Source organism: Halyomorpha halys, unplaced genomic scaffold (assembly GCF_000696795.3).
Source record: "Halyomorpha halys isolate HHAL.00 unplaced genomic scaffold, Hhal_1.1 Scaffold199.1, whole genome shotgun sequence".
NCBI lineage: Eukaryota > Metazoa > Arthropoda > Insecta > Hemiptera > Pentatomidae > Halyomorpha > Halyomorpha halys.
Window position 1 is genome coordinate 796,624 of NW_027112578.1, and position 25,668 is coordinate 822,291.

The following is a 25,668-nucleotide window of genomic DNA, read 5'->3' on the forward strand; positions in this document are numbered from 1 at the left end:
ATTTATTAAATAATTATTATTTAATTTATAAATTATCAGCTTAAATAAATAATTTTGAATTCACCATTTTTGAAAACAACTATAATGATTGATAAATTAAGTACTTAACAGACTAACTCTATTTGTATAGGAATTGCCCTACAAAAAAATAAATAAATTATTATTATTATTATTGTATTGAAAATATTGTTCTACAATTTCAAAACCATACAGATATTTCGCAGCATTATGAAACGTTAATCATATTTTTAAAAAAAAATAAAACCATTGCTCTCAGTTGTTTAAAAATGGGTTCTTAATTTCTCTGTATTGGGCATATTCTCAAGATTGTACTGCAGACTGGAATTACTTTGTCACAACTCTACAAGCATTGGACTGTCATAGGTGGTAACAGTAAAGTAACCCTAGTATACAGTACTATTTATCCAACAGACCAAATTAAAAATAAAGAAAATTTTTCAAGCAGTGCCATTGTCAAAGAAAAACATTGATATGTTAAATGACCAGAAATAAAATAAGAAACTTCTATAATCTTACTTCCTAGAGGACATTAAACAATTACTGTAAAAATTAATAATACAAATAAATAAATATAAAAACAAATATTAAATGTATAACAACTACCTGACCCCTGCAATAATTTCATACTAACCTTTAAAGACAATTTATTTTCTGATGGTTCATTGATCTTAATATAATTCCAAGAAATTACTTGAGGGGTGCGTTCAGAGAACAAAAACTTATCATTAATAAGTGCCAAGATTTTGGTTAAAGTTGTAGCCCTTCATTAGGCCACTGATTACATTTTTATAAACTTTCAAATTAATAGACAAATCATTCCAGTAAAACAACTGTAGGTACTTTATACTTACTGTATCTCTTTATTGTTAAGGTCATTTGTATCAATAGCTAAAAGAGTTCCCAAATCAAGTTGTAAATCTAATAATTTTTCAACTTGGATACTTTTACAGGTATTATCAGTAAATTTAATAATATTAACATCTGTCTGGTCTGTTTCCACCATTTTCTTGATAATATCTGTCATAACTTTGTATTACATCTAAAAACTCACTGAACTTCAACTAAATAAAATTCATGAACAAAACACTTCTGACCATGTGAGCCATGTGGTAGTTGGGTTTGTATTTAGGGATGCAACATCGATGTCGATGTTTTTGACATCGATGTTTTTAAGCCGATGTTTTTTTAACATAGATGTTACGTTTGTCCCAATCTTTAATTTTTTTTTTTTCCAAAAGTAACTAAATGAAAACAAAAAATTTACGGTATAAACAATTTCCTATCAACAATGTGGTGGGATAAAAAAGGACCTCGAACCATCACGCTAACGACGTAATAAAGATAAATTACGCATAGAAAAACATCAATGTTTTAAAATATCTATGCTTAATATTAAAACATCATTACATACAATCCTTTGCCTAAAATACATCGATGTTTTTGAACAACCATTTCAGTAACATAAGGTCTGTTCCAACGACTACGTATACTCCCGCCAGTCGGAAGTGGTTTTTGCAAAAAAGAATGCAAATTGACAAAAAAAAAAAAATCGATGTTTAGAAATATTAATGTTCAATATTAAAATATCGTTGCATACAATACATTGCCCAAAATACATCGATGTTTTTGAACAAGAATTTTAGAAACATAAGGTCTGTTCTTACGAACATGCATTCTACAGCCTGTCAGAAGTGATTTTTGGAACAAAGAGTCCGAGATCGACTACAAAAAACATCGATGTTTTTATAATAACGTTGCTTACAATACGTTACCCAAAATACATCGATATTTTGGAACATCCATTTGAGTAACATAAGGTCTGTTCCAACGATCACGCATTCTAATTATAGTTAAAATTATCGATGTATTTTAGGTAATGTAATGTAACCAATGCTATTTTAAAACATCAATGTTTTTTGTAGTCGATGTTCCATTCTTAAATTGAAAAAGCACTTCTAACAGGCCCTAGAACGCGTGATCGTTGGAACAGACCTTATGATACTCAAATGGATGTTCATAAACATCGATGTATTTTGGGTAATGTATTGTAAGCAACTATATTTTTAATATTGAGCATTGATATTTTAAAACATCTATGTTTTGTAGTCGATGTCGGATTATTTGTTCCAAAAACTACTTCTGACAGACTGCAGAAGGTGTGATTGTTGGAACACATCTTATGTTCCTGGAATAGTTGTTTAAAAACATCGATGTATTTTGGGTAATTATTGTAAGCAACGATATTTTAATATTGAACATTGATATTTCTAAACATCGTTTTTTTTTTGTTTTGTCAATGTTGCATTCTTTTTTTGTAAAAACACTTCCGAATGGCCGGAGTATACGTCGTCGTATATTCCAGTAACAGACCTTATGTTACTGAAATGGTTGTTCAAAATCATCGATGTATTTTTGGCAAAGATTTTTATGCAATGATATTTTAATATCGAGCATAGATATTTTAAAACATCGATGTTTTTCTAGTTGTAATCTATGTTTATCACGTCATTAGCGTGAAGGTTGGAGGTACTATTTTATTCCACCACATTGTTGATAGGAATCTGTTTAAGGGGCCTCTACATGTTGGCCAAGCCATGGCGAACTCAGACACGGGCGTGCATGTGGATGGGTGGCTTGTATGAGTTGGCCTAAGCTCGTTGCCGATCCGTCCAGAGTCGGTTTTTTTGGACACAGATCAAAGGGGTTCGTGAGAGCGCTCGTGTAGCATCTCCACCATTGTTCTTTGTCTAGTTGCAACTGAGAGTTGTTAGGAGGTTGTAGTTACTTTTTATAATAAGTTTTATATTTAATTTTCTTTTTTTTGTAATAAAAATAATATAATCTCAGTGCAATGGCTGAAACCACTTGTACGTGCCATGCTTGCCTCTCTGAATAACACTGACATGTTGATGGTCCATTCTTTATTTACCGTACATTTATACAAGCCTCCGATTTGTGGCGAGCGGCCAACATGTGGATCCGCCTGTATACTGTAAATTTTTTGTTTTCATTTAGTTACTTTTGGAAAAAAAGAATTGGGATAAACGTAAAACATTGACATCGATGTCGCATCCTTGCTACTCTTGAGTTTGCTAACTGTCAAAGCGGTTCTTAGAACTAACTTACTACACTAAATTATTACTCAAACCAATCTTCTTATCACATCAAAAACAGCGAAAAATTTGATTAATAAAGCAGTTAATTTAACAACAGACTGGGGGTTAACTAGTTAGATGCTCAAATTGAACTAAAATGGGAAATGATCTAACGAATCATCGTAGTTCAATAGTTCTGAGTGTACCAGCCTAAGGAACTATAGACACAAAAAAGACCGACTGAAATAAGTTGATCCTTTTTCTGAACAGTCCAAGTGAACTAGTTCGCTCACGAACTACACATCTTTACTTACTGAAGCAGAGTATCGATACTTTGCACGTATTACAATGTTCCTAATTTAGGTTCGATGTATAAAAGGTCCGAAATTCAATTAGGTACATTCATAAATAAAGTAACAGGTTCAACATTTCCGAACCGTCTTCGTTAGAGTCATTGCGATTCTACCAAACTATCTTTTGAGTATCTCAAGTACTTGACAAGTATTGATACCACAGAGTATCGGTAGTATCGAAACGTCCCTATTCCAGGTTCTGCCCCTGTTGTGTTTACTTTGAATAGCTACTAAGCATGTTTTGGTGATTATTAAATGCAAACGTATAAGTTGTCAATAATCTTTAATTTGTCAGTCATTATTATTTCTTAACTACTGTTGATGGCATTACGTTAATGCTAGTTATAGTTCCTATTACTACAGATGAAGTTCAATCAAAACCCTAATATTTCACATTTGGAAATTCTAAACCTTAATAATGGAGTACGGGAATGATACTTGTTTCTTTTCTAAACTGGAATTGGTCTTAAGCAAATTAACTTCCCCAGAGTTTAAAATTTCTGATGATACAGTACTTCAAAAATTGTTTGACTCAGTGTCAAGTATTTTTATAGTGAAAGGTACTGTTTTTTTAATGCATATTTTTTATATACTTAAAGTATATAAAATATAATTCATTTACATGGCTGGTTTCTTTAAAACAGAGTAATCTGTTTTGTTCCCTTAGGGTAAGGCCATGCTGAAGGTGACTAGCTAGGGTGGCTGCTGGTTTATCTCATTACCTGGAGATTGATTAATAGTTGTGCCAAAAACGCCTTTGGGCAGTTTAGTGACTAAAGTTGTTCTTCAGTGAAATATGAAAGATGCTTATGTCAACATTAGCCAGAAGAACTGTGTTAATGTTTAACTAATTCATAAAGCAAAATGCTTGATTCGTGTTTTTAATTAAATGAGAACAGTGTCTTGAATATTTACTGTGCCTTATAAAAAGTTGTGGAATGAAGAAGATAACTTTCTTGAAAGGATGTGCTCAATTACTTCAATGTACTACCTTCTAAAATTGAGCAAAACAGAATAACTACTATAATAAGAAGTATCCCTGGATTTTTATGAATTCATCCTTGGGATTCCATAGTATCTGTCTTTCAAGGGTGGCTAAAATTACTTATTTGTCATCCGTAAATCATTTTGTCATTAGATGAATGAACAGACTGGTTCATTTGGTAGGTGAGTTACCTGTTTTCTCACATTATAACAGGTGGTAGCGTTTCCACTTTTCAACATTCTGTTGGATTTGTTTTCTTGAGTGGCACACCTAGCGACTTGTCATTAGTTACCTAGCTAGTCATTAGTAGTGTGGCCATGCTCTTCCTATTTTGCAATTTAGGTCTTATCACTTTTGTTATCTTCTATGATTTGAGTATGTGAGTGATATATGTCACTTTTTATTTACTGAGAAAAATTATTAGTTTTTTACTAATTTAGTTAAATTACATGATATGAAGAGTTTTCTATCTAAAGTTGATAATATCCACTTTTCAGAAGGAAAGATTTCTTGGCTGATTAAAATTCTACAGCCAAAAATTATTCATTTTTTTAAACTAGGAATTTTCCCCTGTCAAATAAATGTTAATCATCAACATTTTGAATAAAAATTTAACCCAGATCAGATGTTCCTGTAATGATTTTTTAAAAACATCTTTCCAAAAGTGGATTTATCAACTTTTGATCGAAAACTCCTTATATGGAAATTTTATATATTACACTTACATTATTTAAGTACATTTATATTCAATTGAATACAATTTATGAAAATAAATGGAAAGTGACATGCTACTGTCATTGTCACCTGCTCATTTATATAATGACATTTATCTATATTATTTGCTTGGAATAGTAGATTGTTGGTTTATTCAAAATGTAAGAAGTATCGGGTTTGACAAATATTGGGTTTTATGCCCTTTTCAGCCCAATCAAACAATGTGAGAAGTTATTTATAATTTTATCTACTATAGTTATTGAAGAAATTATTATACATTTATTAAGAAATTATTAAAATATATTTATTATTCAATGGGATTGTCAGAGTGGGGTGGTCAGAATAAAACAATTAACAATTAAAAAGTAGTGTTATCTATATATGTATATATATATATATATATATATATATATATATATATATATATATATATATATATTAATTATATACACTATTAGTTATATAACCATATAGTTAATATATATTAAGTCCTGACGTTTCAACTCATCATAGCTGCTAAGGATGAGATTTAAAGAGATTGATGATCAAACAAGCAGTCAACTGTCTTGATCTACTTATTGGATATACACATACTCATACACCTAATCAGTTCAAGAATTTATTGTACTATGAATATGTTAGTTTCTTTTTTCTGTAAATCAAGTAGGATAGTTTAAAATATTGATCATATTAAGTATTCGATTTTTGATTTAATTATTATTATTTATACTTATAGTATTTTACTGTTAAAAATGATAAATTTGTCATTTAAAATCTTTGCACATACAATTGTTTATTTTTGAGATACTGAATTGTGAAAATAATGAATGATTCTGGTTCTTATAGAATGCCAAGAGAAAATGATTCAGATATTTGTAACCTGGATCAATTCAGCTATTTCTGCATGGAAAGTTATACATTATAAATCACAAACCTTTGCTTTGAAATTGATTAGCTTGGTTTGTCAAAATGTAAATGGATTTTATTTACTAAAGACAAATAATTGCCTCACCAAAGTTTGTAATATTTACCGTTATAATAGAGAGACTGATTTTTCCTTGACTCTTGCCTATATTGAAATAATAAGTTCATCTATTAAACATTCTTCTGGCTTATTATGGTTCTATGAAATGGGTAATTATTTTATTTTTTTTTAATTTTCACATTTTGAAATATTAGTGTTGGAATGTAATTCAATTTTATTCTTAGGTTGCTGGAATGATATCCTACACATTTCTCTGAACAACAGGAGCTTGTTTGCCCTGAGAAAATCTCGTAGCCTCATTGCGGAAATAATTTTTTCTCAGATTGAAGACAATATTTCTGCTTGTAAAATTAATCTTCATAAAGTTTTTCAGCTTTGTTGTTTTTTAACTGATGGAGCTCATAATCATTGTTCAAGTGTTCTAAAAAATATACAAAATAAAAAAGAATTGATTCCAGATAACTTACGGAGCTTAAATCCAATAATGTTATTGAGGGAGATTTGTTTGTATTTACTTGACAAAAAAGTATCGTTAAATATTTTGTCTGTGATTGGCTTGGATAAAATAAAAGATTGGACATGGAGAAATATGGAAGAAAGGGGAAACCTCATGGTATGTGGTAAATCTTCTCAATTTCTCTTTTTGTTTTTATATGTGTCTTATTACTTATAAAAATAAATTGTTGACCATTGGTTTGACTCACACCATGATAGTTTTAATAGCTAATTGATCTTAAATATTTTAAAACTTTCTAAAAAAAAGAAAAAGTAATTTATTACATATCTATAATTATTTATTATAAATCTCATTGTGGTATTTGGCAGAGGTTACAAATGTTTCTAACCTTCCAACATTTCCCTAGAGAACTTATGACAGAAGTCGAAAATTCCTCCTCTTCTCCCTCAAAAAAGTTATGAAAGCCAACCTTAAAAAAAAAAAAAGTTTAAAAGTACATAGGTCAGTATATTTTTCTCACTATTTTTATCCTCTTTTTTTCCCCCTTATTTTATTTTCTAGAAATTATCATTTTTATGTAAATTTCTATCGAGTTTGTAATTAAATATGCTTAAAAGTTAATAATTTGTCATTTGAGATTAAAATTGATTATCTTTTTAATTAAAGTACACCTCCAGGATGGTCCTATATAAATTTCATTTAGATGCAATGAAAAATTTAGAGATACTGAGTGGAACTTCTCAAAGAACAACAGCTAATCACTCGCGATATAGTGTTTTTTTTTTATTTTCTAAATCTACATTTATTTGTTTTTTTGAATAAATAAAATAGTGCACGTCACTCTGAATAGACCATTAATAAATATAGGTACTTAAAAATAGACTTCAAAACTCTCTGTATATGATAATGTCTAAAAAATATAACTTTTAAAAAAACAAAAACCGACTTCAAAATGGTACATAACCACTACAACAAAGAAATAAATAATTTCACTCACAAAAAGTATATTATTAAGTAAACATCCCTAAACAATCTGAATAGTACTATAATTTATTACATTTTAATGTCTATGCCCAAGTGCACTACAACTTTTAAGTTATTATATGCTCTTCCTCTACGTTTTTACATCTAAGCAATTGACTAATATCTTGTGGACTTATGGAGAAAGATTATTTCTTGTGGAAAATAATATTTAAAAAAAATTTACATTTTCGAATCTACTCGCTGTTATGAAGAGGATGATATGATTTAACGAATAATATTTGGAATACATATATATACATGAATATATATATATTCATAACTTAAATATAAGAAGATGGTCAGGGTTGTAGTCCAAACCCTGACCATCTTCTTATATTTAATATTTGGAATAGTTATTCAATTTTTTTTTTTTTTAATGGTAGTACAATTAATTTTTATTAATTAAATATAGTATAAAAAAAAAAGGTATTAATTTTCTACAAAAAACACTTTTCTTCCAAGCATATTTGTTAATTTTTAATGTGTTAAAACTTATTTATTAGTAAATATTTAAGAGATGAATTTATTAAGACTTGATAGTTGCTGCACTACTTTTGCACCAAAATAAAAAAATAATGAATTATTGTACTATTTAGGTAGGTGAAAATAGTTACTTAATAATATTATTTTTTTAGTACTCTTTTCATTCATTCTCTCCTAAGGAGGTTTCTAGAGAAAGAATCTCGTCAAAAGTAAAAAAATACATAGAAACTAAAGAGTTTCACTAATAATGATTAAAAAAAAAATCACTTCAATATCTGTTCTTTACTTAAACAATATTTTCATTTGTAGACTTAGACTTAAGTATTTACCTATAATCTGGAAACTTCAAAAACATTATCATATCTGAGCCCTACAAAGATCTTTCAGATATAAAAAATTACAAACCCTTATTAGCTTGCTTTGAAATGAAAATTTTAACCTCATTCCAAATGAGCAATTTGGTTGCAGTACACACTTCCATTAAAGCATATCTTGCTCTTTCAGACTACTAGGAACAAAAATATACTAGTAAAGTCCTTCTGGATCTAGAAGAAACATTTGATTCTGAATGATGTGAAAATGTTCAGTTGCAAAAGTCCGATTTCTTGAATCCCTTTTTTCATAGTTCATTCTTTCCTTTTAAATCTTGGATGATTTATTTTGGTCTAACTGAAATCCTCTTCTCCATAAGTATCCAGTAAGGTTCATGTCTTTAGCTATTATTTTTTAATTTTACAGGATTCCAAAGACATAATTTTTCCATGCACATATGGTATTTTAGTATATACATACTCATATGAAATTGTCACCATTACAAATAGACAACAAGACAAACTAAATAAAATAAAAAATATGATGATAGGTAAGATTAAAATAATTTCAGGTAAAATAAAAGCTATCATGATTACAGCAGTCATTAGAAACCTTCAATTCAACAAATCTGCCATCCTATGGTCTACATCAGTCAAATATTTAGGATTAACATTGAATATAACACTAATATCACCTGAGAACATCAACCAAAAACTTTTTAACAAGATTTCTCCGTATGTTAATAAAAAATTTAACCTATCGCGCCAAAATAAAGTAATTCTATATAAAACCACAATTTGTTCTTTACTTTTCTATTTATCTACAGCACAAAACAACATGTCCTTGACTAATATACAAAAATGGAAATCAGTCTAAATCTACTTGGCAGAATAACATCATCATTAATTGTTAAAACATTATTGTTTGTCACTAACCTGCCATACATAGGAAATTGTAACAATTAATAAGTAATTGTAGTAAAATATAAGAAGAGTAAATACATTTTTAAAAAATAAAAAGTGCAGCTTAGTATACAGTATGTATACATCTATGTTATAACAAAATCAGCTTAATGTGTACATTCAAACAATAGCTAGTAGCTTCCTTTCCTGAAGTAAAAACTATTGTTAAAACACCCTTATATATGTATATATATATATTTTTTTTCAATTTCTGTATCTATATGATTTATATTTAATATATGTATATATAGTTGACCGTTAAAATTGATATATAAGAAGATGGTCAGGGTTGCGGTTTATTTATTTTTAAGTTTTAATTATTAATGAAACATCATTGAAAATCTCTGTTCTTTATTTGTTTTTATTAATTTAATTTTGGATTTTAGATGCTTTCCAACATCTCAAAATTACTCTGTGTTATTAATATAATATTTACGCCTTGTGTAACCTCATCGAAAATGAATTATTCTGATATGCGCAACCTAAGTCAAAAAGTAATTGATCACTGCAGTATTTTAATAAGAAAAAAAGAATTTGGACTAGTTCAAGAAGCATGTGTTGAGTATTTGATGTTATGGAATCGTTTTAGCAAAGAGGTTATCATTGAGAGTAAGGAATCAACTGTTTATTCCTTTGAAAGCACCCCATTTACAATTTTGGTAAGTATTCTACTTTTTACTGATGATGGAAATTTGTTTTAAATTAATTTTCTTTACAAATTCACATTTTAATAGGTGATTGTTGAGTTAACAGTTACTGTAGTATTGGATTTAATTTAATCTAACCTATTTATGATAACTGTGAGTGACTATTTGAAATTGGAATCTTGATTTTTAACTAATTTTCGGAATTTGTTCTGAAATTGAAGTATGCCTACTCTTGAACTGCTGTTATGATTTCAAAAACTTGGCTACTAACACATTTGTCAACTAATTGGTGATAGCTTAACATAACTTAAATTAATCTGATAAAAGAAGATTAAGAAGAAAAATTAATTATGGTGAATTTTTAAGTCACAAAATATTACTTTTATACCTATAATATAGGTCTAAAATATAAACCTATGAAATTTTTTTTTTAGTATTTGAAGTTAAGAAAAAGGTGGGGTGGGCTGTGGGCTTTACCTTTTAGTAGACAGAATTCAACTCTTGAAGTTATTTTTATTTATTTATTTTTTTTTAATTTTCTATTAGTGTTCGAAATTATGAAGAAATGGACTTTACCATGTGAAAAATAGAGTTATGGTTCTATATTTAAGATGAGCACATTACTAATGTATCCAATTGGACAATGGCCAAATCCTAAAATGGTTGTTACTCAATTTATCCTTATGACTGAACTGTCAGCATGATAGAAAGAAGTACTGTTAGCCTTCAGTTTAATAAATGTATAATATAAAAACTTGTTGAACTTAATGAAAAACAAACAAACAATTATTGTTCATTTTAGGATAAAAACTCTCTCTCTCTTATTTCATACCATTCCCTCATCAAAACAAATAAAAAAAAAAAATTATTCACCTCTATTATTAAAGTTTTATGTACTTTTATCGTTAATAATATGTACAGAATAATATATACTCTATTAAATGAGACAGGATCATCTCTGGTCAGTCTGACTGGTCCTGCCAGGCTGGTACTAGAGGTGAATGCCTTCAAAACTAACCCCCTCCCCCTCCCAAACTCCAAGAGAGGTGTTTAACTTCATCCAATAAATGTTTGAAAAGGTATCTGAATTTGTGTACCAGGGCTCAATGCTCACTCAAGATAATGAACATCTGAAAGTGAAGAAAAGGATCCAGAGTGCAAAGTATGTTCTAGCAGAATGGGTGCTGGACAATTGTGGCATATCTGGAAATGAGAATACTGACAGGTTAGCCAGAAATGGCTCTAAGAACATTCTTGTCCCTTTGTAGCCTGTATATGGTACAAGCCTTATCTAAGCAAAAAGTAGAAAAAGGTGGCTTGTGGCTGTCAAAGCATATTGGTATATCAAAAGACAGCTTGGCAGCATATCAAAAGACATCTTGGCAGCATATCAAAAGACAACTTCACTCTAAGCTGTTCCTGAACGGACAACTGAAATGAAACATTGCTTCAATTGCTCTAAGGAAAATCAAAGGGATCTATACTAATCACTGTAAACTTAATATACACATATTCAATCCTTAAGCTTGCAGGATCACATACTTGCAGATTCTGTTACTCTGAGGATGAAACGGTATACCACATCGTTTGGTGGTATGACTGATTTGCAGGTTTGAGTTTTTTTAAATTTGACTTTTTTTGTTTTGGGACTGATTTCCTGGGCCTACTTGACACAACCATCTAATTTGGTTCTTCCTTAGTTGAAACCAAATCTGTTTTCATATACATATTCTTTATTCTAATGATATGATCCTTTATTGTCCATGTCACATACTGCCATAGATTCTGTGCAAAATTGTTCTCTTCCATGCCAACAAGTTAGATATCACCTAGGTTTCAGAACCATAAGTGAAGAATGGCCTTACGACTTTATTGTACACCATTATCTTATTCAGAAATTTTCTTCTGGCAAAGCTTCTATTCCTTACTTTTCCTTAACAACCAATTGATTCACTTCTACTCCACAATAAAAATCCTTGGAGTCACCTTCAACCAGCACCTCTCTTGGAATGATCATATTTCCCAGTACACACACAAATCCATAACTGTACTTAAACGATTCTATTCCTCAGAATATCCGTCAGCTCCTAGTACCCCCTCTTGTTTTTCCTTGTTTCGACTACAGTTCCTAGGTCTATGGAGGGCTATCTGCTGGTCTAGAATTGAGACTGAAGAGGTTCATGAATTTCCACATAAGATTTATCCAGATCCCAATCGATTGATCTATATTTGCACTCCCATAGAACCCCTTCTGGAATTCGACTCCGATCTCCATTCACCAATCCTCATCTAATCTTTCCTTTCAACAACACCTATTTCTTCACCTAATACATAACCAAACCTCAACATCCTTGTAAGCAATGTATATAGCCATTATTGATTATTATAGGTTATAATATAACCTAAGGTTTTTATGTAATTTCAACATGTATATTGAAACTTTTTAAATGTCTGCAAGGCAATTAACCTTTATATGTGAACAATGTATTTATTCTTTAGGGACATTTGACTGAGAACAACATTTTTTTTTATTTCATTTCATATCATTTATAGGCGACCATCCTTGCTTTCAGTTCCCCCACCATTTCATTACTTTCAGTTATTGGTGCACCCTATTACTCAAATGTTCTCCTAACGTATCAGCAAAAAATATATGAAATTATGACATCTTAGGATGCCACATTTTTATTTATTTTTTGTCATATCATTAGTCAAAGATTTTACTAGGTGGGTTGGAGCTGGAATTCCTCAAGTAAATTAGTGATTATAAGGACAGACAACAATTTAAAATTATATATCATCCATCAAAATGACTAAAATCTATCCTAACTATTTTCAGAATGCTGTTTCCAGTCTTAAAAGAATTTTGACAATGCTTTATATAAACACATTTAATACGTCATTCTTCTTACCCTAGTTAGAGTGCATTAAACCCAAAAAACAACATTTATTCTATACTCATTACATACTTCGCTTTTTATGAACTATTTTTTGGCTTCAAATTTGATGATTTCAGAGCTTTAATCCAACTTAAAAAACATGTAGCCAGTGTACCATCTTGTGGTAATATACATATACATATACCTCTATATTTATTTTTATGCCTTTTCACAAATTGTAATTGTTATAAAAATAATTAAAACATAATTCTTTAACCATTTCATTGTTTTTTTTTCTTGTTTTAGTCAGTACCATTGTATATTTTCTTGCGTCTTGGCAGCATTATGGAATCAGATGTAATGGATGCTTTTGCTGTTAGAGTGTTTGCTGGTTCTTGTGTAGAAACAAAGCGAGCATGTTATTTGTTCAGAGAACATTTCAGGATGCATTCCGATTCAGAAATTCAAACACTTGCTGTATCAGTCATTCATTGTTATATTAGGATTGCAGATATTAATAAGAGGGTAATGTTTTGTTTACTTTTTAATTGTAAAATATAGTTCAAAATTTGTTATTTACTAGTAGGATTGTAATTTAATATAAGATTATAGGTGACTTTAGTGATTTACAGAACCGTCCATTATTCAGCTTCCTGAGACATTCCTGGTAGGAACTATACTAGGTCTCAAATATTCAATATTGGCTATTGAAAGTTGTCCATATAATCTGTGATTGTTGCCTTAAAATCATCTCTTATAAACCAACTAAAGCCTTGGATCCAGTGTAGCTAGCAGAAAAGGATAGATACTAGTTAAGGTATATATATTTTAGAAGCCTCTTTGAAAAAAAAAAACCTCCACAAATGTGCGGATTATGAGAAATGCATCCCGATGCCAAATTTAATGTCCATTGATAGTCAGGTGGTGAAGAAGGCTATCAAGTCCACATCATTGGACTAATCGCCGGGGCCGGATGGTGTGTTGGTCCACCCAATAAAATACTTCAATGTAACACACATCATTAAGTATATTACGGAGATCATGCTGAAGATGGGGTATGTACCATGTAGGAAAAAAGATTGCGTGGTGGTTTTTCTCAATGTTGTTGATGCTTTTGACAATGTTGGTCATAAACACATAGTGAGCTCACTGGAGGCAAGAGGCGTGTCATCAGACCTCACAAATGTGACACAGCTTTATCACAACTAAAATAAAGATTAATATAGGAACCCACATGACAAGCCATATCAGTGTCTTGCTCTATTCCTATTTATAGGATGCCCTATTCCAGTCTACATTGGGGGTGGATCAGGGCTACCAAAATGTGAGATCTTAACGGCAGTTGTTGTGTGAGAATGCTTTCGAAGAATTGGTCAATTGCAGGTGGTAGGGTATTGGTGTTCGCCACTACAAGGAGACTCCGAAAACTAACAGATATATGTGAGAAGCAGGTACTCTCTGGGTCAGAATGGACGAACATTCCCTGAAACTGATTGATATCTTCAGCAAAGTGGCAATGGCACACCAGGCGCAGGACAAGTCGTCGGAAGCAGTGTTGACAGCTCTCCGATTGTGGTTACTCTGTGTATATACTTGTGACCATATTTTCCTTTAAATGCCTGGCACAAGGATGATTAAAATTAAACACAGTATTAGTGCACTATTTTATACACTGTCAAGTATTGATGCACTTTGGGTACTTTCTTAAGGGTTTCTTCTTAAATATAAAGAAAATAGTTTTTAAAAAAAATCTTCTTGAGCTCCTTTCCATTTCCAGTACTGGAGTGCAGCAGAGGTGGTGCGTTACCCCCCCCCCCCTGCTGTTTAACCTTGCTAAGGAGAGAGCTATTTGGAAAACAGCGATTCAACAGAACAGTGTAATTACTGGGAAATGATGATTTTGACGTAGTTGCCAGATCAATCTCTATTTTTAAAAAATTGTTATTTTGAATATTTTTATTGTATATAATTCTTAACATAGCATGTAGTGAAGAAAATCAGGGAAAAATAAAGATCTACAGTCATTCAAGTCCACTAGAATAAAAATATGAAATATTCATGTAAAACTATTATTCCATTGTTTATACTTAAAGTGGTTTTAAATTTTAAATATTATTTAGAAAATTGTTATATCTAGATTTGATTTTTTAATTAATTTTAGGAACAAGGAGTTTTAGTTTTTCAAACTCTTGTCCATGTCATGAAAAAAATAATACCCAATGATTATGTGGAATTTGATTTCCAAGTACCACCTGGGAGTTGTACAGAAGAACAGTTTCCACAATATTTTTCGCTCCTTTCATCTAGTTTGGAAGCTTTATATGACTACATACCCCGTTTTGGTATAACATGGCGTGATTCTCTAGAGACACTTTGTGTGACACAGCTTGTGCAAGGGGTACTGAATACTCCAAACCTTCCTCCAAGGGTAAGATATTTTATTTTATTTTCTGTCTTTCCTTTATTATCAATTTAGCTTCAATGAAACTTTTAGTTTGAAAATCATAGCTTATTATCTTACATGTATGCTAACTTAATTAATACTATTTTATGGATTTACTTTCTTACTCCCAATACTGACTAAGGAAAAGATTACAAACAAGTCAAACTTTCAATGTGTAATTTTCAATGGACCTATGAATATCTGAGCCTTCTGAATTGAAAAAACACATTTTCAGCCATTGATCTGTGCGTGTCTCTGGGATGATCATCTATCTGTTGAATGGATGTTGTGATTTTGTTATTGTTATATTTCTTTAAAGAGTTTTTGCCACTGATGCCTACAAAATCGGTTAACCTATTTGAGCAATAGCAAAAAAACTTTTTTTTATATTTACAATGGACTCTCACAAATCCAAAATTTGGACCACTCCATAATCAGAGCCACCCCTTTAAAAAATACTTATATACACTGTAATATTCAAGAATTACTAAAAGGAAATTTTAAAATTTTTTACTTCTTCTCATTTCTGAAAGATAGCTTTGAAGACGAAAAGGTCAAATGAAAAGATTAAATATTAAATGGATATGAGAATTTTTATTTTATTATATATAATATTATAGACTCTAAATCTCAGGGTGGGTTTCTAGGGAATCAGAACAGAACTTTTTTTACCAATAACACTTAATTAAATTAATATCTACTTTTACAAATATATTTAATTTTAGGTAGAGCGAAACTAACCAATTTATACAATCTTCTATGATGACAGATGGTTTTCTTTTTTTCTTTCTCAACAAATTAACACTTCCTGTAAACAACCTTTCAGCAAACAAAGCTTTTGTCCTCTAAAAGTTTTCACTTATCTCATTCACTGGCGACCCAAAACAAAGAGTCCCTTTCGTATGTTTTCCTTTATGAATAATTTTCTTTTATACTTATTCTTAACTTATATTTTTTCTTACATGTATTGTAATCTCAATTATGTTGGGAAGATAAAATATTTGAATCTGCTCAACATGGCCGCGATTCAATGGACTTTTTGCAGGACACGCACCGCCATCTTGGCTTTGAACGATATCTTTTGTGACTACATATTTTACTGAACAAAATTGGTTAGTTAGCTTTTTTGATTTAACACAATAAATAAACAGTAGTTTAACGATACATAAAATAAAAACATAACTAAAATTATTTATATATAAAAATCAACTATTCTAAAAAAGAGGATATTACAGCATACATTCAATGAAATTGTGTTGCCAAAACTTTATGTGCTGAGGCTTAAATAATCTAATTAATTAAAACTACCAACTCCTTTTATTTACAATAAAATCCAAGCTATATATTAAAATTTGGAAGTGTATTTGTTTTCTCAGTTTCTTTATCAGCAAATATAATTAACCTTTAACTCAAATTAATCCTCAGTACAAGATGGATACAGTGGTAGTTTAAGCTATTCAAAAACAATTAAATATGAGTTTTAAGAAAATACATGTGTATGTATAAACAAAAAGATTGTTTTCTAAGAAACATTTTATTAGCTTTGCTGCACTCTCTAGTACCTTGAGTATTTCATGAAAAAGATTATTTCAAGTTCCAAGCAAACAAAAATTTCAGATTATTTCACAAGAATGTAGTTGAAAAATGATATACTTAATACTTGATATACACATGGAATGTACTGAACAAAGATTGATTTTGAACATATTATTATATATATTATCATATTTTTATATAGATAAAATTATAATATCTGTTATTAATTTATTTGTTTTTTATGAAGTAACCTTTTTTTTATACTGTTTGGTAATCTAAATTTTTCGCTTTCTGAATTTCCTTGGTTTTATTTAGTTCAAATTAGTGAGAGTCTACTGTATTGTCGCACTGAAGCTGTAATGATTTTTACAGGACTTGGCCAAAATATTTTCTTTAAAGCCCCTTAACTTGCCCTTAGCGTAGTAAATTGGAAAAAATTATCTTCTAAAACAAGTATAACATAAATTATAAAAGTATTATAAGTTTTTGTTGAAATCATTCGAAGGAGCTTTTCAATTTATCATTTAAAAAAAAAAAAACTTTGTGTTATTTATCTGCATAAAAACCCCCTTTAAACAGTTTTAACAAAAACAAATTATACTTGTTTCAGTAGAAAATTTTGTCTATTTTCCTGTTCAGCCATTTAGAATTACCTAACTTAAGTAGTTTTTTAGTTACTGCTTCCATTTTGTATAAATTAGTTGTATTAAATATAATTTATTGTGTAGATGTTTATTTTGGGGTTGGTTCCTGATTTGCCAAAACGTGTTGAGTAGAATTTGTTTTTTTAGTGTGATATAAATGCTGGGCAACAGCCAATTGAATTATATTTTGTGACAGTAGTTTGCCATATTCAGATTATTTTACCTCCTTAAGGCTGCTATTAAATGATTTTGTGTATTTTAACTTCATTTACTTCTGTTTGAGTTGTAAAAGCTGAAAACATTTTATCACACCATGTAAAGTCCATTGTACATATCTAGTATTATTGGCATATCAACATAGTTCACTTTTTGAACACACACTGAGATTATAAATTGTATTATCCTATTTTTAATGTCCCACCTAAGATAATCTATGAGGAGATTGTTGTAAATTTCTGTGAGACATTGTTATCAATTTTCTATTTATATTTTTCCTTTTCAAGATTACTAAAGTTGATCATGCACTGGTATTTCTTGATGTTATAGATACATTTGTTAATGTTGGCCGTAACCAAATCGTAAGCTCACTGGAAGCGAGAAGTGTCACCTGATCTTAAAAATATGATTTTGGCTCTCTTCTCAACAAATAGTATCAGAATAAATGTAGGTCTACAAACGAAATCAAAGTTCTGAGTGGAGTACCTCAAGGCGGGCCCTTGTCGTCTTTGCTATAACCTGGCCATAGACCATCTGTATCTAGACTTGGCAAATAAATTTGGGTATCAGCTCAATAGTGACCAAGGATGTGTGTTGTAATGGATGAATAGGCGATTTCAGTGTTCAACGCCAATGCTTCGAGGAGATATTGAGGTTTAGGCTTAATCCGTTCCCATTGGGAGACTCCTCTACAACACTAGTCCATTACTCAGTGACTGTCCAATGTACCTGATGCCCTATTTCAATCCAATTTCTATTATTAAGCTGAAATTGCTGAATGTGTCGATAGATTGGGCATTGATCAAGGGCATCGGAGTGTTAGAGCTCTATGGCAGTCACTATATGAGAATGCTGGAGTCTCAGGTGTCAGCGGACAGGTAGGAGAAGTTGGGTCCCTTCGTCTTAAATGCTGCAGAGAGCCTGAACCACCAGCATATGTGCTGGAAAAATGCCCCCAAGAACACCTTCCTTGTAACATGCTGACACCACGGAGTGAAGTATGAGTAGATGCCGCTTTCTCTTAGACAGTTAAGCCAGCATTCATTCTGGATCTCACAGTGAGATATAAAAGTAATGACCTTGACCAGGCAAATAGGGTAGAAAGAAAAAATAAATAAATAAAAAATAAATGTATCCCTTACCTTAATAAAAGTTCCGCAAGAGCTTAGGGGAAAGGGAGTTCAACATGAGAGGCCACTGGTTTGGAGCTCCTGGAACTATACCAAGTACAAGGAGCTTCATGAAGGAATTCAGTGTTAATATTAAGATGTAGTGAAAATGGCAGAAAATACAATCCTGGACTTCCTGGGCACCATTCACCATCACATGCATGACAACAAATGAGAATGGTGATGTCTCAGTAGAAAGCATGTATATAGTGCACAGATTATGGTGTATAATTTTTAAAAGTATTACTTTTTATAATTTCATATTTATTATCTTTTTATATGTATATGTAGTTAACCTTAAAAATTTAAATAAAAGAAAATGGTCAGGGTTGCAGTCAAAAAAAGAACAAATAGTTTATAACTATTTTAATGTCCGACGTTTTGGCCCACTTTGCAGGGCTTCATCAGAGCTAAAAAGATACAAAAAAAAACTGAGAATATTACAACAATAAGGTAATTTATGCTAGGATAAATATTATGTAAAAATAAAGTGATAAGAAATTACATATAAATAAAAGGAAGGAAGATAAAAAATAGTATCAATATAAAATAAACTTGAATAAACAATGATAAGAATAAAAAATAAGTAGCAATTGCAAGAGTAAACTTTTTTAAAAAATACGTAAAATATACAGTTAAAAAAGTACAGGAGACGTACTTTTTTTTTTTTTCCCATATTGTTTTTGTTTTATGTACATTATTGTGTTTGTCTCCTGTACTTTTTTAACTGTATATTTTACCTATTTTTTAAAAAATTTTACTCTTGCCATTGTTACTTATTTTTTATTCTTATCATTGGTTATTCAAGTTTATTTTATATTGATACTATTTTTTATCTTCCTTCCTTTTATTTATATGTAATTTCTTAGCACTTTATTTTTACATAATATTTATCCTAGCATAAATTACCTTATTGTATTTTATTGTTGTGATATTCTCAGTTTTTTTGTATCTTTTTAGCCCTGATGAAGCCCTGCAAAGTGGGCCAAAACGTCGGACATTAAAATAGTTATAAACTATTTGTTTTTTGTTTTTGACAGCAACTCTGACCATCTTCTTTTATTTATTATCTTTTTAATATGTATATTTATTATTTTTTATATTTATCGCCCTTATTTTTAAATGTTTATTATTTATTCCTGTATATCAAGTATTTTTCAGGTTTTAATTAAATAGAATTGGGCCTGACCACATAGGATTTTTATATATTTAGAATTTTTCCTATTCATTATACTAAGAGAGAACTAGATTCAGATATGTAGGTTAATAATAGAAGAAAAAAATCAATAATTTATAAAAAAAAGATGACAAAATAAAAATATAGAAAAAAAAATAAAGAACTAAAACAATAAGAAAAAAATCATGTACTACTATTATGTATTTTAATATTTAATTTCTATATCTCTGTAATACAAGAATAATAAGCAATTGTCCAACTAGTCTTAGTATGTTGTGTGTTCCCAACCCAATGCAGTTGGGCAGCTCTGCTTTTTTGAATAAAGTATTTCTCTCTAGTTTGAAAGTATTTGTTCCAAATATTAGAAGCCTGTAAGTGTGCCTATCTGTTTCCATTATCATTTTTTCAATATTAAGATATCCTCTTATACTTTTATTGTATATAAAATTACAAATGGTACATGATACTTGCTTGGTACACCTGTTATATCCTTCCCACCTTAAAGCTACTAAATTACCTTTGTAAAATATTTTCATTATTTTTTTTTGTTAAATTTTTTTCTAATATTTCACCATGTCTTGCTGGAAGTTTCTTCAGGAACTACAAAATCTTAACTCTCATATACCTTTTGCTAATAATGGAAGTTATTCCAGTAACTGTGCAATCACAGATGTAGTTGCAACACTTTATTACCAGTGTTTCTGATCATTTTAGTGGTCTGGATTTTCTTAACTTAGTTTGTGAGCAACTTCCTATTTTCTTTTTGGTATTGTTTGATCACTTAATAATTTTTAAGTTTTTCTCAATCAATCTACTATCCAGGTTCATCTACAACAATGGCTCTTGTTTTGTTGATTGATTGTGGGAGAGTATAGAACCTTGAATTGTATTCTTCTATCTAAGGTAGAGGTTATTTTGCTTTGGCAATTCCTATTACTAGAGAAATGTAGGTAAAAACCTATATTTTGTTTCTGGTTCTCTATCTGAAGAAGACCCCTGGGAGGTATAGATTGAATATTAGAAAGAAAAATTGACTCTCCTGGAAGGCCAGAATAAATGATTAAAAAAAAAAATTTAAAACTACAAAACCTATTATTGTTTCTATAGATGTACATTGATGCCCTGAAAGTCACCAAAGTTGTACTAATTGGCTATTTACCAATGAGTCTAGCTCTTGTCATGGATACAATTAATGGATATAGTATACATAGATTGGGCAGTCAAATTTATAAATTATTACATAGTGTTCATTGGGAGGTGAGAGACTCTGCTCTTGAACTACTTCAGACAATATGTACGTTAGCAGAACGAAGTAAGTATGCCTGTTTCAAATATTATTTTTTACATATTGTTCAACAGTCCTTTTTTTCCTTTCTGATAATGGTGATTGTAGGGGTTTTTAGTTATAGTTATTTTTGTTTATAATTTTTCTAAACTATTTCTCTGATTATATTTTCTACCATTATTTTTCTTTCACTAATTTTTAGTCCAACATTCTGCTTGAAGGTATAATCACAAGACACACACGCATTAAAGTGGTATTAAGTCTCCACTGCTATTCTATATTCATACTGTTTCCCATCATTATGCACAGCAGTACACTTGACATTAATGTAAAAGTCTTGTCACGGATACCACTTCTTTATCATTGCCAGTAGGATACTATAAACCTGGTATCTGCATGTTGGTAATTTATATGATTTTTTAAATTCCAATAACATATCACTGTTTTGCTTTATTAGTGGCATATCTCTCAAAAACAAGTTTTTTTATGTTTTGTATTTGACATACTTTGTAGATTTTACTGAGAATAGGATTACTTTGTAACAGCTCTAATGGTTTTGGGACTGTATGTAGAATGACTCAGTAGAGAAATTAACCCTTGTCTACGGTACTATTGTAGGAATATATCCAATTCAAAGTAAAATAAAAAATTAACAAAAGCAAGTTTTATGTGCTTTGGTATCAATTACAATTCTTTCAAATGTGATAGCCATAAACAGATTCTATGTCTTAACGGTAACAATGATAGTGAAGAATATTTGATGGCTTTTACTAATCCTCTTCCACCAAAAAAGTAGTGTTTATGCACTTGCCAGGTATAAAACGAACTGGGATTTCTTTGACATTACTTGATTAAGTACAGTCAAATGGTTGTTTGAACACCAAGTAAACTGGTATAATGGTTTTAAGTGGCTTTTGTAATGTTCTTCGGAGTGCTAAACATGAATCTAAGGTTGCCCTATAATAGTTCGTCAAATATGAGAAATCATAAAAAAAAAAAAAATTATAATAATTTGTAATTTGCTATATTTGTAAATAGCATTTTGTGCAAAGGGTATTCATGTATTAAAGCATAAAGGAAAATATTACCTACAATCCATTTATTGTTTTTTTACAGTGATTTTTGCTCAATAGTCCAGTTAAATAAAGTAATTATTTTTTTTATTATCTCTATTTTATTTCAATATGCACCTTAATGTGTTAGTAATACATTTATGAAAATTTATTGGTTGAATAAGAGCCTCTTTTACATCTTACTAATATTTTTATTTTTATACCAGATCGGCCTGGTGGGCCTTACATGGTTGATATAACTTATATTATGTATATTTTTTAAAAGTTGATTATGAGGGAGTATAGTCATACAAATGACAAAAGTTAATTTGAAAAAGGGAAGAGAGAAGAAAAGAGAGAAAAATAAAATAAAATAAAAAGATAAAAAATAATAATAAGTAAATAGAGGTAGTGTGACAACAAATTAATTTTATATTTATTAAAAATTTATAAAAGAATGTCGCAGCAGTCTGGGCTTCAGTTCTTCTTACTAATATATTTGATTAGATATTAAAGTAAATCTTTTTTTACGTAATAGTATTAAAAGTTGGCTAATGTTCCAAATAATGTAAATAAATTTTACGTTAATTATTACTATTCTATGAACATCCAGAGGTCAGATGACAAGGAGTATCAGATTTAGCTAAAGGAAAGAAATTTGTTTATATTTTGTGTTTATAAGGATTTCAATAATGAACATTACATATATAATGAACTTAATTATTTAAATTTATAATTTTTATTAATTACAGAAATGCCTGCATTTCAACCTCTTCTGCTTGAAAATGATTTACCAAATATCCTCATTTCTATTATGAAAAATGATTGTGAACCATACGTAAGAGCTTCTGCATTGTCTTGTCTTTATTGGATGATACAGATAGAGTCAGTTTGGAATTCTGTATTAAAAGAAAAGTCTCTTTTGGTATGTATAATGTTGATTGTGTTAATTAATTTCATTCAGTTTGAATTTACTGAACTAGTATATACTATAAGATACCTAATAGTCAAATTGATTTGTATTTTGTATACTATTAATTTGAAAATAATAAAATAAGTATCAATAGTTTTTATTGCTGTTGAAGTTATCTGTTATTATTCTTTAAATGATAGTAATAATTAAGTAACATACAGCTTGGAGACGCGTGTTCAATTCCTCTACCATTGGAGGAATTTTTTTTTCCGTAAAAGCAATAACAAATTTCAAACAACACACAAATGTCAATTCCTAAATTTCAGAAAATGAGATTAAATAATAACCAATATAAAATGGAACAAATTACTACAAACTAAGGCATATTTTCATTCTCCTTACTATTATACACAGCAAATATATATATTATATTCTTCAACCAAAGTTTACACTTTACAATTAAAACATTTAACTCTATTCTTGAGCACTCAATATTTGTTCTTTTGGAGGCTAAAACACTTCTTTATAAAAAACTTATGATTACATTATATTTGTTGATAGTATCCCTAGAATCGTGCACTGAAATACACCATACTTTGTAAACCTTTTTTTCTATTTATAGATATAATAAATAATTAATTTAAATAATAAACCATTGGGTAATAATTTGCAGCATCTTTTTAGTAATTTTTTATTTAAAATTTTTGGTTTTTCAGTCTCATTTCTTGGGAACATTTTCAAGGAACAACATCAAAACAACATTAAATTAGTTTTAGTACCAATAAAGTTTCACTTAAATAAATTTATCTTTTTTACCCTTTTTTTCTATCAAACTCTGATTTTATTTTGGAAATAAATTTTGCATACATTTTTTTTTCTGTCTAGCTTTTTTGGAGAACAAATATACAAAGTGTTTACATACAATGATTTCACACTTATTAAAGAGTTTTTGTGGTCGATTTGCTTTCATAGGTATGATTTAGTCAATACCATGAAATTTACTTAGTTGGATTTTTTCTCTTAACAACTTATTAGATCTGTAAAATTTAAAAATAAGCAGAAAACAATAGATTAGAGTTATAAATTTATTTCTAAATATTATATAATATCATGCTTGCTGTTACATAGTTGGCTTCTGCCAATTAGAAACATGAACAGAATTTAGTAAATCGAGAAATGTCCATTACAATTCAATAAGTATTCCTTATAAACATCTATGATTTACTAATGAACATTAAATTATTTACTTGTGTGTTCCATTCCTGATTTTAATTTCTTTTTTGGGAATCAAAATCAGGAGATATTACTTATCTGTTCTAACCATTTACTTAAACTATAATAACAATTGTTTTTCAATTTTCTTTTTTCTTTTTTTTTTTTCCTATTTTTAGGATATGATGCATAGTATTCTGATCCAGGATCCAGAAGGTATAGTACGCTATGAGTCCATCATTCTTACAAATAATTTGTATAATCACCATGAATTGAGGTATTTAATCTAATTTTATTGCTATTGATGTTTTATTTTTGTGATGTCTGTTTAATGATATTTTTAAAACTAATAACTTATGGGTTGCCTGCTGACTAGGGTTTGTTGGTTTTTAAAACCGGTTTTTTGGAGAAAATTATGAAATTCGAAATATTTATAAATTTATTAATATTTAACTCTTTACTGTTATAATGATTAGAAACCAAAAAGAAAGATTCCGTAATTTGATCAAATAAAAAAGTCACTGACAGCAGGTTATTGGGTTTTTGATATGTGCATTTCAAACAAAGTAGATGTCTCTGAAATCGCTATTATATAACCGAGATATCTGCCATCATCCAAATCATGATGGTCTGGTAGAAATGGGGTGGGTGAGGATCACTACTGAAACGAAAACCGGTTAGTAGAAAATATCGGTTTTCAATGTATGAATAACACTTCGGTTGCAAGTGAGAGGGTATTTTCTATTTCGGAGAATTTGGTGAATAAACTAAGGACACGGCTAAATAGCAAATCGATAGACGTCCTCTGTTTTCTGAAATCATATTTCATCAAATAAAAAAATAAATAGAATATTTAAATTTGTATTAAAATTGCCAGGAATAGAAAATACTTGGTCCTTTGCTTAATTTTCTTTAAAACAAAAATTGATTTTAATAAGTGTGTATGCATAAACTTTATTTACTCTTGTCTTTCGGCTTTGATTATAATTTACATTATATAATACACAGTTATATATTTTCTAATTGTTTTTAATAAGTATCCATCTGTATCTAATAACATTGGTTTTAAAAAAATAATGTGGTTATTATAAAAATATGAAAATAT

General features: G+C 29.6%; 2 protein-coding genes across 7 annotated transcripts in view; one reads left to right on the plus strand and one right to left on the minus strand.

Annotated features, from left to right (window-relative positions):
* Positions 1 to 1,157, minus strand: part of LOC106679386 (ribosome biogenesis regulatory protein homolog) — a 12,617-nt gene extending 11,460 nt beyond the window's left edge. Inside the window, exon 1 of the mRNA XM_014418515.2 lies at positions 873 to 1,157. Within this exon, the coding sequence (XP_014274001.1) occupies positions 873 to 1,045 (173 nt within the window). The 5' untranslated portion in view covers positions 1,046 to 1,157. The remainder of the gene's footprint in view (positions 1 to 872) is intronic.
* A 2,286-nt stretch (positions 1,158 to 3,443) lies between these two features.
* On the plus strand, positions 3,444 to 25,452 carry LOC106679378 (uncharacterized). 6 transcript variants are annotated; one of them, XM_014418496.3, is made up of 10 exons: positions 3,890 to 4,029; positions 4,137 to 4,636; positions 6,015 to 6,302; positions 6,378 to 6,766; positions 9,777 to 10,049; positions 13,223 to 13,441; positions 15,078 to 15,344; positions 21,209 to 21,413; positions 23,191 to 23,363; positions 24,743 to 25,452. In XM_014418496.3, exons 2-10 carry the CDS (start codon positions 4,612 to 4,614, stop codon positions 24,851 to 24,853), a joined length of 1,950 nt encoding a protein of 649 aa, XP_014273982.3. In that variant the 5' UTR covers positions 3,890 to 4,029; positions 4,137 to 4,611; the 3' UTR covers positions 24,854 to 25,452. The 6 variants fall into 6 exon arrangements, with proteins under 6 accessions (XP_014273981.3, XP_014273983.3, XP_014273987.3 ...); XM_014418495.3 differs by lacking the exon at positions 4,137 to 4,636 and having other exon boundaries at positions 3,444 to 4,029; positions 24,743 to 25,451; XM_014418497.3 differs by lacking the exons at positions 3,890 to 4,029; positions 4,137 to 4,636 and adding an exon at positions 3,445 to 3,665 and having other exon boundaries at positions 24,743 to 25,451.
* Positions 25,453 to 25,668: the final 216 nt, after the last annotated feature.

Coding starts and splice junctions, on each gene's coding strand:
- LOC106679378 (XM_014418495.3), top strand. CDS start 3,888: ATGGAGTACGGGAATGATACTTGTTTCTTTTCTAAACTGGAATTGGTC. Junction 6,767..9,776: donor AAGAAAGGGGAAACCTCATG/GTATGTGGTAAA, acceptor TTTGGATTTTAG/ATGCTTTCCAACATCTCAAA. Junction 21,414..23,190: donor ATGTACGTTAGCAGAACGAA/GTAAGTATGCCT, acceptor TATTAATTACAG/AAATGCCTGCATTTCAACCT.